Below are 13,504 nucleotides of genomic sequence, written 5' to 3'. Positions count from 1 at the left end.
CAAACCCAAGCCACCCAAACTAGCCCCACGCCCGACATGAAGGAACTGGAGCAAAGTCAACGATGAACAACACAACTCCACCCTCATCTGAGACAACGAAACCCCAACGTCAACCTAGCAGCCAGGGAATTCCACACATGGATCTCCAGCGGCGCAGACAAGCTCGCCCTGCTACGCAACACTGACAAACAGCGCCCCAGGAAAGGCACCTGGTTCACCACCACCGATCTCCAAGATGCCCAGATAACCTGCAGACACCTGGAGAAGAACTGGAGAAACAGCAGGAAACCCAGAAACCACACCACCTACAAGGACACCATGATGGACTAGAGCAACAGAATTAGAACCACCAAAAGGACTTTCATCAACAACAATTTCCTTGCTAACCTCAGCAACTCCAAGGAACTCTTTAGTGCCATCCATGAATTCATTAACCCCCGTAGCGAAGCCACTGACATCCTGTGTCCCAAGACCTCTGCGACAAGCTTGGAACCTACTTCCACCTCAAGATCAAAAACTTTGACGACAACTTCATGGACCATCCACCAGACACCACAGCAGGGCTGCCCCCCAGACACACCAACCAACCCACGTCTCTACCTTGACACTGATCACGGCCGAAGACACAGCCCGACCATGAAAGTCACCCACTTAGGGGCCTCCACCAACCCCTGTCCTCCACACATCTACCACAGAGCCGGCACCGCCATCACACCCAAACTGCAACGCACCATTAACACGACCATTGAAACAGGCACCTTCTCAGATGACTGGAAATGTGCAGAAGTCAGGCCCCTGCTCAAGAAGCCCTCAGCTGAACTCACAGACCCCAAGAACTACCGGCCCATCTAGCTCCTCCCCTTCATGGACAAAGTTGCAGAGAAGACAGTCATCGGGCAGCTGACAAGATTCATCAAAGACAACACCGTCCTCGACCCGTCCCAATCCAGATTCCAAAGCGATCACTGCACCAAGACCAGCTACTCACCGCCACAGACAACATCTGCACCATCCTTGGCTTTAGGATTCTCACCAGGACTCTAACCACTGCTCTAGTTCTTGTATTCTCGCCTTACAACGTGAACGAATTAGCTTAAGCCAATTGGCATATTAAATTGAGTCCCCACTAAGGTGCACTACATGTGCCCAGTGCCTGTAAATTAAATACTATTAGCGGGCTTGCAGCTCTGATTGTGCCACTCACTTAAGTAGCCCTTGAAACATGCCTTAGGCCTGCCATTGCAGAGCTTGTGTATGCAGTTTAAAAAGCCATTTTGAGGGTGTGTATTTAGAACTTTGTGACACAGTGGTGGCATAAACAATGCGCCACATTGGGCCCAATTTACAACGTGGCTCATCTAGGGAGATTCATCACCTTGTAAAACCCTGCACCACATTATACCTGCGTAACGGTATAATGTATTCAGGGTGGGCGTTTCCACGCAAAAAGCCATGTAGATTGATGCAGTAAAATTATGTAAATTTCAGTGCATCAATCTACGCCTTCTCTGCATCAAAATCCCTATGCCTGCTCAGACCAGGCATAAGAAATAATGCAGGGCTTTTTGAATGGGGCTCACCTATCTGTTGTTGCGCATTGCTGGAGTTGTGTCACTTTCATGTGTAACTCCAGCAATGCATCACTTTTATCAATCAATCAATCAGTGACACTTATAAAGCGCGCTACATACCCGTAGGGTCTCAAGGCGCTGGGGGGTGGGGGGGTGCCGCTACTGCTCGAACAGCCAGGTCTTCAGCTTCTTCCTGAAGGAGAGGTGGTCTTGGGTCAGGCGCAGGTCGGTTGGGAGGGAGTTCCAGGTCCTGGCGGCCAAGTAGGAGAAGGACCTTCCTCCTGTAGTCGTTCTTCGGATGCGGGGGACGGCGGCGAGGGCGTGGTTGGCTGATCGGAGGTGGCGTTTGGGAGCGTAGAAGTTGACTCGGCTGTTGAGGTAGCTCGGGCCTTGGTCGTGTAGGGCTTTGTGTGCGTGGGTGAGGAGGCGGAAGGTTATTCTTTTGTTGACGGGGAGCCAGTGAAGGTCTCTCAGATGTCCGGAGATGTGGCTGGTTCGTGGGATGTCGAGGATGAGTCTGGCTGAGGCGTTCTGGATCCGCTGGAGTCTCTTCTGGAGCTTGGCGGTGGTACCGGCGTAGAGGGCGTTGCCGTAGTCCAGTCGGCTGGTGATGAGGGCCTGGGTGACGGTCTTCCTGGTCTCGGTGGGGATCCACCAGAAGATCTTCCGTAGCATGCGTAGGATGTTGAAGCACGCCGAGGAGACGTTGTTGACCTGCCTGGTCATGGAGAGGGAGGAGTCCAGGATGAAGCCCAGGTTGCGTGCATGGTCTGTCGGTTTGGGTGCGGTGCCCAGGGCGGGAGGCCACCAGGAGTCGTCCCAGGCGGAGGGTGAGGAGCCCTGGATGAGGACCTCCGTCTTGTCCGAGTTCAGTTTCAGGCGGCTGGTCGTCATCCACTCGGCTACCTCTTTCATCCCTTCGTGCAGGTTGGCTCTGGCGGCGGCGGGGTCGTTGGTCAGGGAGAGGATCAGCTGGGTGTCGTCGGCGTAGGAGATTATGCTGAGGTTGTGTTTGCGTACGATGGCCGCGAGGGGGCTCATGTAGACGTTGAAGAGGGTGGGGCTCAGAGATGATCCTTGGGGGACGCCGCAGATGACTTCGGAGGCCTCTGACTTGTACGGTGGTAGGCGGACTCTCTGTGTTCTTCCGTCGAGGAAGGAGATGATCCATTCCAGCGCCTTGTCCTGGATTCCGATGTTGCTGAGGCGCCGTACTAGGGTGCGGTGGCAGACCGTGTCGAATGCCGCGGAGAGGTCTAGGAGGATGAGGGCCGCTGTTTCTCCCTTGTCCATCAGGGCTCGGATGTCATCGGTGGCGGCGATGAGGGCGGTCTCGGTGCTGTGGTTGGCTCGGAATCGGGACTGTGAGGGGTCGAGGGATCCGTTCGTCTCGAGGAAGGCGGCCATCTGCTTGTTGACGGTCTTCTCGATGACTTTGGCTGGAAACGGGAGGAGCGAGATGGGGCGGTAATTCTTGAGGTCGGTGGGGTCCGCTGTTGGTTTCTTGAGTAGAGCGCTGAGTTCGGCGTGTTTCCAGCTCTCAGGGAAGATGGTGGTGTCGAAGGATGTGTTGATGATGTCTCGCAGGTGGGGTGCGATGACAGCGTCGGCCTTGTTGAAGACGTGGTGAGGGCAGGGGTCGGTCGGTGATCCGGAGTGGATGGAGTTCATCGTGCGGATGGTGTCTTCGGTGCTGATCGGGGTCCAGGCGTGGAGGGTGGTGGTGGGGGGTGGTTGTTCGGTCATGGTGTGCGTTGGTTGGTTGTCGAAGCTGCTGTGTATGTCCGTGATCTTGTTGTGGAAGTATGAAGCGAGGGAGTTGCAGAGGTCTTGCGATGGGGTGATGTCGTTGTTTCCTGCGCTGGGGTTGGAGAGCTCTTTCACGATGTTGAAGAGTTCCTTGCAGTTGTGTGCGTTGTTGTCCAACCGGTCCTTGAATGCTGTTTTCTTGGCGGCGCGGATCAGCTGGTGGTGTTTCCGGGTGGCAAGTTTGAAGGTGGTCCTGTTGTCCGGTGTCGGTTCCCTTCTCCAGACTTTCTTGAGGGCTCGGCAGTTCTTCTTGGAGCTCTTGAGTTCGTCGGTGAACCATGGGGCCTTCTTGCTGCCGGGTCTGCTAGGCGGGGTCCTCAGTGGGGCGAGTTCGTCCGCGCAGTTGCTGATCCACTTTGTGAAGTTGTCGGCGGCCTGGCTGGGGTTCGCTGAGCTGGCAGGAGGGTGCTGGCTCAGGGAGGTGGCGAGCTGGTCTGCTGTGATCTTGTTCCAGCTTCTGCGGGCGGCCTGTTGCTGGTGTTGGTGGGTCGTCGTTCTCTTGAAGGTGAAGTGGACGCAGCTGTGGTCCGTCCATTGAAGCTCTGTGGCGTGGCTGAAGTCGATGTCTGTGCTGGAAGAGAAGACTGCGTCGAGTGTGTGTCCGGCGAGGTGGGTGGGGGTGGACACCAGTTGCTTGAGTCCCAGGTTGGCGAGGTTGTCGAGCAGGGTGCTGGTGTTGCGGTCGTTGTTGTTCTCCAGGTGGAAGTTGAGGTCCCCCAGGAGGATGTAGTCAGCGGAGGGGAGGGCATGCGGGCTGACGAAGTCGGCGATGTCCTCGCTGAATTGCGTGCGTGGTCCAGGGGGTCGGTAGATCAGGGTGCCTCTGAGGGTGGTGAGACGGATGGTGCTCCTGTGGATGATGGCGATGCCTCCTCCCATCTGGTTGGCGTTTCGGTCCCTCCGGACGATCTTGTAGCCCTCTGGGATAGCGATGGCGATGTCGGGAGCTGAAGAGGCGTTCATCCAGGTCTCTGTGAGGAAGGCGACGTCAGGGGCTGTGACGTCTAGGAGGTTCCAGAGTTCAATGGCGTGTCTGTGGACGGAGCGGGTGTTGAGCAGGATGCACTTGAGGTGGGTGCTGCTGGAGTTCGACTTTGCGGGTGCTGGTGCGGGGCTGGACCGGATGCAGGTGAACTTGCAGGCTTGGCAGCTGAAAGGTCCGTGGGTACGTCTTGGAGTGGCTTGATGGCAATGTGGGAGTCGGCCGGTGTTGAGATCGGTGAGGGTGGCGGCGGAGTACGTCAGGCGGGTCGGTCGGGCTCCTCGGGGGCCAGGGGTCCTGGCACTGGGCGCGGTCCGGTCGCGGACGGGCGCAGACGGGCTTACCTTTGGCGCGCCTTCGGCGCACAATCGGCGCGCCCGCTGCGCGTGACCGCTGCGCGTTCGCACGGTCGCCATTTAAGGCCAAGTGCGCGGGTGGGCGGAGCAGCTGGGAGGCGGGAGCGGGGAGGGTACAAAAAAGAAAAAGGGGCGGGGAAAAGCGGCGGTGGCGGGAAGGGAGGGCGGGGGGCGGCGCGGTAGGCGGACAACAAGGAAGGAAAAGCTAAACACGGGGAAAGTGAAAAAAAATACAAACAGGCACTAATTTTCGGCAAAACCAGGGCAAAACGAGATTGAAACAATACAGGCACAAATTCACGACAAAACAGAGGGAAAAAACAACCGCAGCCGGCAACCGGCAAACGAGTCAGCAGCGAGGCAGAAGGCAGGCAGGGGGTACACGCAGCAGCTGGTGGCCGTGCGGCGCGGGGGTGTCCCACAATTGGGTCACACTCACCTGCGTCGCACGGTCGCCATTTAAGGCCAAGTGCGCGGGTGGGCGGAGCAGCTGGGAGGCGGGAGCGGGGAGGGTACAAAAAAGAAAAAGGGGCAGGGAAAAGCGGCGGTGGCGGGAAGGGAGGGCGGGGGGCGGCGCGGTAGGCGGACAACAAGGAAGGAAAAGCTAAACACGGGGAAAGTGAAAAAAATACAAACAGGCACTAATTTTCGGCAAAACCAGGGCAAAACGAGATTGAAACAATACAGGCACAAATTCACGACAAAACAGAGGGAAAAAACAACCGCAACCGGCAAACGAGTCAGCAGCGAGGCAGAAGGCAGGCAGGGGGTACACGCAGCAGCTGGTGGCCGTGCGGCGCGGGGGTGTCCCGCCAAATGATGCATCAGAATTTCTGACGCAACTGTCAATGCTTGCACCGTGGTGCGCCGTATTGTAAATACTAATGTAAGGAAGAGTGGGAAACCCAAGGTACCCTTGAGGGCTTGGGAAATTCAAGTATGAGCAAGTAAGTGTGCTTACATGGGATTTATTAAAACACATGTTTATATTAATTTTGCACTCAATGTTGGCAAGCTCTACCCAGTAGCTCAAATTCTATTTTATTTATTTCAAGGTGAACAAATCTGAAGAAAAATGTGACACAATTGTATATATTCGAAAGAGATACATTTATATTGACAAAATATTACAAAGGGTACAAAAAAGTAAAAAGATTTCCGTAAAGATTTCCATAAAATAGCACAATGCAACCTGAAAATACAATTTTTTGATGTTACAAACACCTCATTGATGCTGTTGCGAACACCTTTTCGAAATAATCACAGGAAAATGTGACCGACTAAGCAGACAGCATATCCTCAAATCAAATACTACAAAAGATTGGTGTGGTTGTCGACGGTTCGGTCTATGTATTGCAAGTATCCGCTACACCATCTTCAGGACATTTAAGAATATAGTGATGAATGGCCCTTGGGGATTTATGTTAACAAGATTTAAACTTGGTTTTGTTGTCCGAGATCAGAAAACGTGGTCGCTAAATGGCTACCCACTTGTACCAGCAATAAATGTGAGCAATCAGAGCAACAACCCTTACTATGGTCATTAAACAGCCCTCTTGTACCAGAAACGCATAAGTCTGAATCCTGATGGGGGTTGGTTTACATGACATACCGATGACTCTGCAGTACAAATATCCCTATGTGTCTGATGTCAGATGTTCTAAGTATTCAGGATATCTATGACACTCAACTACTGGTAACTATCACAGACCTGGAGCAATCATCCAGTAATATGGACACTCTCTTGAAAGACCTGAATGTAGACATGGACTACACAATAGCTAGTGGGCTTAAGACTAAATCTAAATGGACTCCGACCCTACCAGGTGGCAACACTGTAGACACATTTTACAATGGAATTGATGTTGGAAGACTTAGACAGATTTAATCACAAAATGAGGGACAAGAGGGCAAGATATCTTGACAATCAAGAACGAGGGGAATGAAGGGCGATGGAACTTTTGAATGCAGATAATCAGATTATCATCAGGAATGCAGATAAAGGAATCAACATTGTTGTAATGAATAGAGAGCATTACAATCAAGAAATATTAACACAACTCAATGATAACATGTTCTATGAAAGACTGGAAATGAACCCTATTTCCCCCCTTACCAATAAGATAAACAAACATCTGAGAGAATACTACTCTGAGGGATTGTTAGATGAGGATGAACACCTATACTTTAAGATTTTTAGACCCACCTTCACTTGCCTTTACACCTTGCTCAAGGTTCACAAGCATCTCCCATTCCCACCGTGAAGACCCATAGTGTCTAGCATAGGGGATCCCACTGAGAGGTTTGTGGAATATGTAGACATGTTCCTTCAACCCATGGTGCAAAACCTTCCGTCCTATTTAAGGTACACGAAACACATCCTAAGTATTTTATCTGATCTTACATGGGAGGAGGACATCATTCTGGCAACATTAGATATAGTAGCCCTCTATACCAGTATAAAAACAATCTGGGAATGTAGGCTGGACAATTTACGTATTAAAGGAGACAAGATAATCACGACTAAACTGTTTTGGTCTCATTTGTGTGAAACATGTACCCATTTGTTTTGTGAAGAAATCTGACAAATGTCTTATGGAGCATTGTAATACTAGCCTGTGTATAGGCTTGTTTTAAACTGTACACTTACTTGTTTTATTTGCACTGTTTTGTTGTGCAGTTTGGGATCACCTTCATACTTGCAAATTGATTTAAATATAACATTGGAATACATGTGTTTTTTATAGTTTAAGAAATTGAAATAAAACTGTGTTATTGAGAAATTGAACCAATCTCTTGATGGTGAAAGTTACTCTCTCTTAGGGAATAGAGGTAAACACTTCCCCCTTGAGGGACCACTGTTATCCTTCCTGTGCAGGGTAAAGGCTGATTTGCATATAGCTATTGTCTGACCTAGGGTGGTGTGGAGTGCAAAAGAGCGATGGATTTAGGCCCAGATCTTTGTACTGGGGTGAATGTAAGACATTGTTCTGCATTCTGTCCATCAACTGTGTTTTTTGCAATCCTTCCTATGCAGGCATATTTCGGAGCCATGTCAGATAGACTGTTTTAGGCGGCACTTATTTTCTAAAAATAAAACTATGTAATTTATTGAATGAATCATTAAGTGTATAAAACTGTAAGAATGAAAAACTGAATAAAATGCCTATTTCTGTAATTTATATATAGCAGTATCGAGAGTCAGGACAAAACTAAAGAAAATCAAATTACAGAAAACAAGAACACATCACAAGATGTGATTAAACTAACATTGTGAAGAAATGTAGCTCAACAAATTCTACCACTATCCTATTCTGATTGGTCTCAGTAGATATAAACATGCATAGCACGCATAGGATCGCTTCATTTGAGAAAATACTATGCGTTAGCTACAAATCTTGAAATTGAGCTATCTAGCATCCTTTCTTCAGTATATAGCTGAGCAAAATTAGGATGGACATTACTTTAAGGTCATAGAGCTTGCCAAATATTCTACTCATATTCCTAGTCCTAGTTAGCCATTATTCTCTATCTCGAGCACATAAATAGCCAGAATGTGTTGGTCTGGTTGAGCTTTTCCTCTTACTTTCTTGGAAGCATCATTTTATTGGTGTGGGATGTGCTGTTGTTCACGTGTCAATGACTAACCTGAAAGAGGTTGACATTTAGGGATGCTTAGTTGACCATATGTATGTCAGCAAATTGGAAAACTAAGCCAACCTTGATCTCTTTCACTACAGATCAGCTATGGATCAGTACTCTCTGCACTAAGTGACAAGCTCCAGTTCCCATCTTTCCTTCGTACGGTACCGAGCAGCTCCTTCCAGAATATTGCCCTGGCACGGATAATAGGACACTTTGGCTGGACCTGGACGGGGATGATCATCTCTGATGATGAGGTTGGATTACAAGGAGGACATGACACAAAAAGGATCATAGAGGCCAATGGGGGCTGTGTGGCTTTTATGGAAAAGGTTCACATCAGCTACAGCAGAGAGAAGCTTGTTCATGTGGTTGAAGTAGCACAAATGTATGGTGTGAAAGTGATCATTGTCCACAGTCCAGATGTCCACCTCAAGGGGATTATGGAGACTTTTGCTGCACAGAACGTAACAGATAAAGTATTTATTTTCTCTGCGACATTTAAAATAACTCTTGGCCTCTTCAACGAGGAGAGCTGGAAAATATTCAACGGGTCACTAGGACTTGCCCCCCACAACACAAGGATGGAAAACTTTGAAGCATTTCTTACTCACCGTCATCCCTCAAGAGATCCCAATGATATTTTTATCAAACAGTTCTGGGAGAAAGTGTTTGGTTGCAAGTGGCCAGGACCTAAGGAGACAGACATCATGACTACCATGGAGAATGGGGCTCGGTCAATCTTCTGCTCAGACAACGTAACTCTGGAAAAGAAGGACTTACGATTCTTTGAACTCTATGACTTGAGTTACACATACCACAGCTACCTTGCGGTGTACGCTTTGGCTCAGTCTTTGAATGCTCTAATGACAGGCAAACAAGGGCGAGGACCGTTCAGTAAAGGAGCCTGCGCTGACATCAACAACATTCAACCTTGGCAGGTGAAGAAGTGGTAAACCCTTATGTTTCGTCAGATTGTACAGATCTTACAATATCCATTCAAAGGTGTATGTGGCATGATATAATTTAATAATGTATATATACGTTGTTTGGCGTTTTTTAATTGTATAAATGTTTTCTATTTGTGCTTTGATGACTGTATCTAATAGCAATCGAATAAAGCTGTACTTGACTTGACTTGACTTGACTGCTCCTCTCCAGTCAGCCAAAGGGGGCCCTGGCGGGCTTCTCCAGTGAGTTGTTTGCAACGTTTGAATATGCCTAATGCACTTGCTTCCCATGAGCCACTCATGCAGTGCGGTGTGTATTATATTCCAGTAGGCATGTAGCATTGGGCAACTCCAGAACATGCAGAAAAAGGTTCCAGTGTGTTCTTGACATCTTGGGCATGAGAATGGCATGTTAGGGTAGTATTGTTGAAGATTTTCCGGCATCCAATATGCTTGATGTAAGATAAAATACTGTACGATTTTAAATGGTAGTTTTGGGATACTTTTTGGGGATATTTTAACGCTTGATCCCATTCTTCGTGATGTGGTAGCTTCTGAAGCTCGACCTCTCATTTTTCCCACAGGGGGGGCTAGTGTTACTGCATTGAGTTCTCGGATCGCTTTGTATATCCATGTCACTATGTGAGGTCCTGGGCCCATATGCAGGATAGCTGTGACTGTGTGTTGCCGGTTCACTATCAGATATATGGCAGGTTCGGGTGCAATCTAGCACCAGCCGTCCATACATGAGGAACTAACCTCCTGGGAAGCCAGTATCAGCTGTCAGTTCTGCAAAGGGGAGCAAGTGACCGTCTGGGAACAGCGATCCCGCCTCCGGAATTGACTGGTCCGTCCAGGCATGTAGGGCCCTTGCAGTGTAGTGTTTGCGTCTCGGGGAAGACCTGCTAGTGGCAGAAGAGGGGAATGAAGAGGGGTAGTCTGTGACATCCAGGGGCAGATTTATGATGCCCTGGCGCCGCAATTGCATCACTTTATTTGACACAACTGCGGCGCAAACAATGCGCCCTATTTACAACATGACGCATCTAGGAGATGCGTCACGTTGTAAAGCCCTGCGCCATAAGGAGGCGTTCCTGCGCAGGGGGGGGGCGTTCCAGCGCAGGAACGCCTCCTGAAAGTGGCTGAGTGAAATCTATGAGATTTCACTCAGTCACTTTCAGGCCAATGCTGCGTCAAAACCCTGCGCCTGCTTGAAGCAGGCGTAGGTCTTGATGCAACATTGTGTAGATGCGACACCCCCGAGCCTTGCTGGAGCTGCGTCGGGCTTGCGACGCAACTCCAGCAATGCGCCACATTTCCGGCACAGATGCGTCACGCATCTGTGCCGTTTTTGCACTATGGTGCGCTGCATTATAAATGCGGCGCACCATGGGTGGCGGAGCTGTGGCGCACTGTGGCGCATGTTAACTGGCGCATCCCTGGGGATGCACCAGTTAACATAAATCTGCCCCCCCAGTGTTTAATGTAGGTGTGCCCCACTGTCCCCTGCAATGGATAGGTTGATACTGGTTTGGATCCCAGTAGCAGCATACTTCATATCGCTGGGACTGATATTGGCTGATGCTTGTGTGGGTCTCTCCTAATAAGCGTTCTGTGGTCAATCGTGATATCCACTGTAGTTGTTCCGCCAGGAGTATGCCTCAAATGAGGGGCCCCTAGTCCACCCTGGTTCACTGGTAGCTACATTTTGGCCAGGGCAATGCTTCTATGATCCTCAGCCCATATTAGGATGCAGAGGAGGGTGTCTAGTTCCGGAAAGAAGGATCAAGGAGGGACTACTGGAGATTAGCAAAATGGAAGAGCGGTCATGGAACAAGAACCATTTTGGCCACTGCTATTATTCCAATAAGGGTTATGGGGAGGGGTTTCCAGAAACTGACAGGGGAGCGAATGCCTGTTAGTACTTTCCAGTGTTTAGCCTCGTAGACGTCTTGTGGGGAGTGATACGGGTGTACGCTTAAATACTGTGGTGCCTGTGTGCTCTATGCAAGGTCGATTCCAGGGAGCATTTATCTCATATCACATTTTGCTCAGCAGTCCAAACCCCAGCACACACCAGCCTGATTGCAACATGCATGAGCAGCATGCTGCATTCTGGGAACTGTAGTCTCACTTTGACCTTTTCTAAGATCAACTCCACATTATTTGCGGAGACAAATTCCTATGTACTGTTCTGTCTCAAGGTTCAAGAACTCCACATGTTATGTCCTCACTTGTCAGCTGCAGGCAGTGATTACTGAATATCTTGAGGGTTTTAAAAATCATGCCTATATGTAAGCAGGTGGTGAACAAGTGGGGTGCTTTGAAGCTGTCACCAGTGCCTCATTGGTACAAAGTTACTGTAAATGTTTCTCTTTTGTATAGCCCTCACAGTAACAAAATGACATTATGTGAGGAACAGAGCTCACTGTGAAGGGGTAAATGGCATATAAATACATGCATTCGTATGTAGGGGTGCAACTGAAATTAAAAAAGTATCTCTGAAAGTGCTTGAGCAGTGGAAGGACACTGTAGAAATAAAGAAGTCCAGTAGACAGTTCTTGTAGTTGTAGTTTATTCCTTAAGTTACAGCTTAGTAAATTCCAATGTAAGCTTTAATGTAAGTTCCTAATATAAGCCCCACCAGGAGCGGCCTCCTGGCTGCTCAGCCCATCTTCCATCCTGCTCCCACTTCAAGTACAACCATCCCTAACATTCTAAATGACATGACATAGCTAGAGCATCAGAGCCAGGGAGATGCATTACATAAGAAGGAGATTACTACAGATCTCCCCATTTATAATATTTAACAAAACAAAATAGTATAACATAAAAATAGAAGATAAACATCCCAGAGGTACATAGAAGAACACCATAAAAACATAATCCTAACTTTTCTTATGTTATAATAATAATAATGTAAAAGTAATGCAATAATGAGAAATGTAAGAAATAAAATATCTTCCCCTATGTAATAATTAAAAATACAATGCAATTGTAATAATAATATAAGTAATAAACAGTAAAACAGTCTTCTCTATGTAATAATAATGACAATAATGGCATAGTAAATATAATAATAGTACCGTAAGTAATAAAGTAGTAATATAAAAGTCGTAAACTTAAACAAGTGGCAGAATCAGGGAATACGATACACCCTCTACTGCTCACACTATCCTCTAGTACATATATTATAATGTTCCGTCTGCATACTATTGCAGGACCACACACTCATTATTGCACAATACCCTCCCAATAGGAGAACACATAGCTCCTTGTGTATTATAAAGGGGAAATCCACATCCCTATAAACCACCACACACAGAAACCCAAGGGGGAATCCACCTCCCTTTAAACCACCACACACAGTAACCCAAGGGGGAATCCGCCTCCCTATAAACCACCACACACAGTAATCCAAGGGGGAATCCACCTCCCTATAAACCACTCGCAACAGAATTGGGCATAGACTGGCCCAACAACCTCCCCAACTAAGAGTACAGCGTAAGGTTAGAAGATGTCGCCCTAGGAAACCAAACTCTACAACATCACCTACATAGGGTACACCATAGATACAACATCACCTTAGATGCTGCCCTAGGAAACTACAGCCACAACAGCTCTCAAAACACTTTCCATGGCAATCCCAAATACACACAATAGAGCAAACACACCAGAAAGCTCCACAAAGATAAAGCAACCAAAATAAACCACAAGACTATACCCAAACAAACGCACTCGCAAACATGTACAGAGATGCTAAGCACTATAAAAATAAGTAAATAACTTGAGCTCCGGTGAGCGGTTTCTCACCCGGGAACCTTTCACACAGATGCTCTGTGTCCTGATAAAAGAGCAGTGTTCTTCATACAGTTGCTCGTACAGTCATCAGGAGCACAGTGAACTTCAAGAAACAAGTGCAGCCCAAACTTGTCAATCAGCATGAAGTAGATTCCACGGGAATTCACTACACATGTATGCTCCTGGTAAATAAGAACCAATACCCTTTCTTGTGGCAGGTAGTTATCTTCTGTCTAACTGATGATCATTGAGGACTGCCATGATAAACGTGATTGGCAAAAAGAAAGAGGGAACAACATGTACCATCAATTACAAAATGGCGGCACGCTGCCTCACTCGGCGCCGAGTGGCTCACGGCACGTTCCTGCTTAGAGACATCTAAAGGCAGCATTG

At 48.3% G+C, this 13,504-nt stretch overlaps 1 protein-coding gene across 1 annotated transcript in view; it reads left to right on the top strand.

Moving 5' to 3' along the window:
• Positions 1-13,504, top strand: part of LOC147693288 (vomeronasal type-2 receptor 26-like) — a 68,310-nt gene that overhangs the window by 34,540 nt on the left and 20,266 nt on the right. Inside the window, exon 4 of the mRNA XM_086935897.1 lies at positions 8,459-9,301. Coding sequence (XP_086792023.1) covers positions 8,459-9,301 — 843 coding nt within the window. The remainder of the gene's footprint in view (positions 1-8,458; positions 9,302-13,504) is intronic.

The sequence above is a fragment of the Lissotriton vulgaris genome, chromosome 8, assembly GCF_964263255.1.
Source record: "Lissotriton vulgaris chromosome 8, aLisVul1.2, whole genome shotgun sequence".
In the NCBI taxonomy this organism is placed as follows: domain Eukaryota; kingdom Metazoa; phylum Chordata; class Amphibia; order Caudata; family Salamandridae; genus Lissotriton; species Lissotriton vulgaris.
The sequence above is the reverse complement of the archived record's forward strand: the minus strand, read 5'-3'. Positions and strand labels throughout refer to the sequence as shown.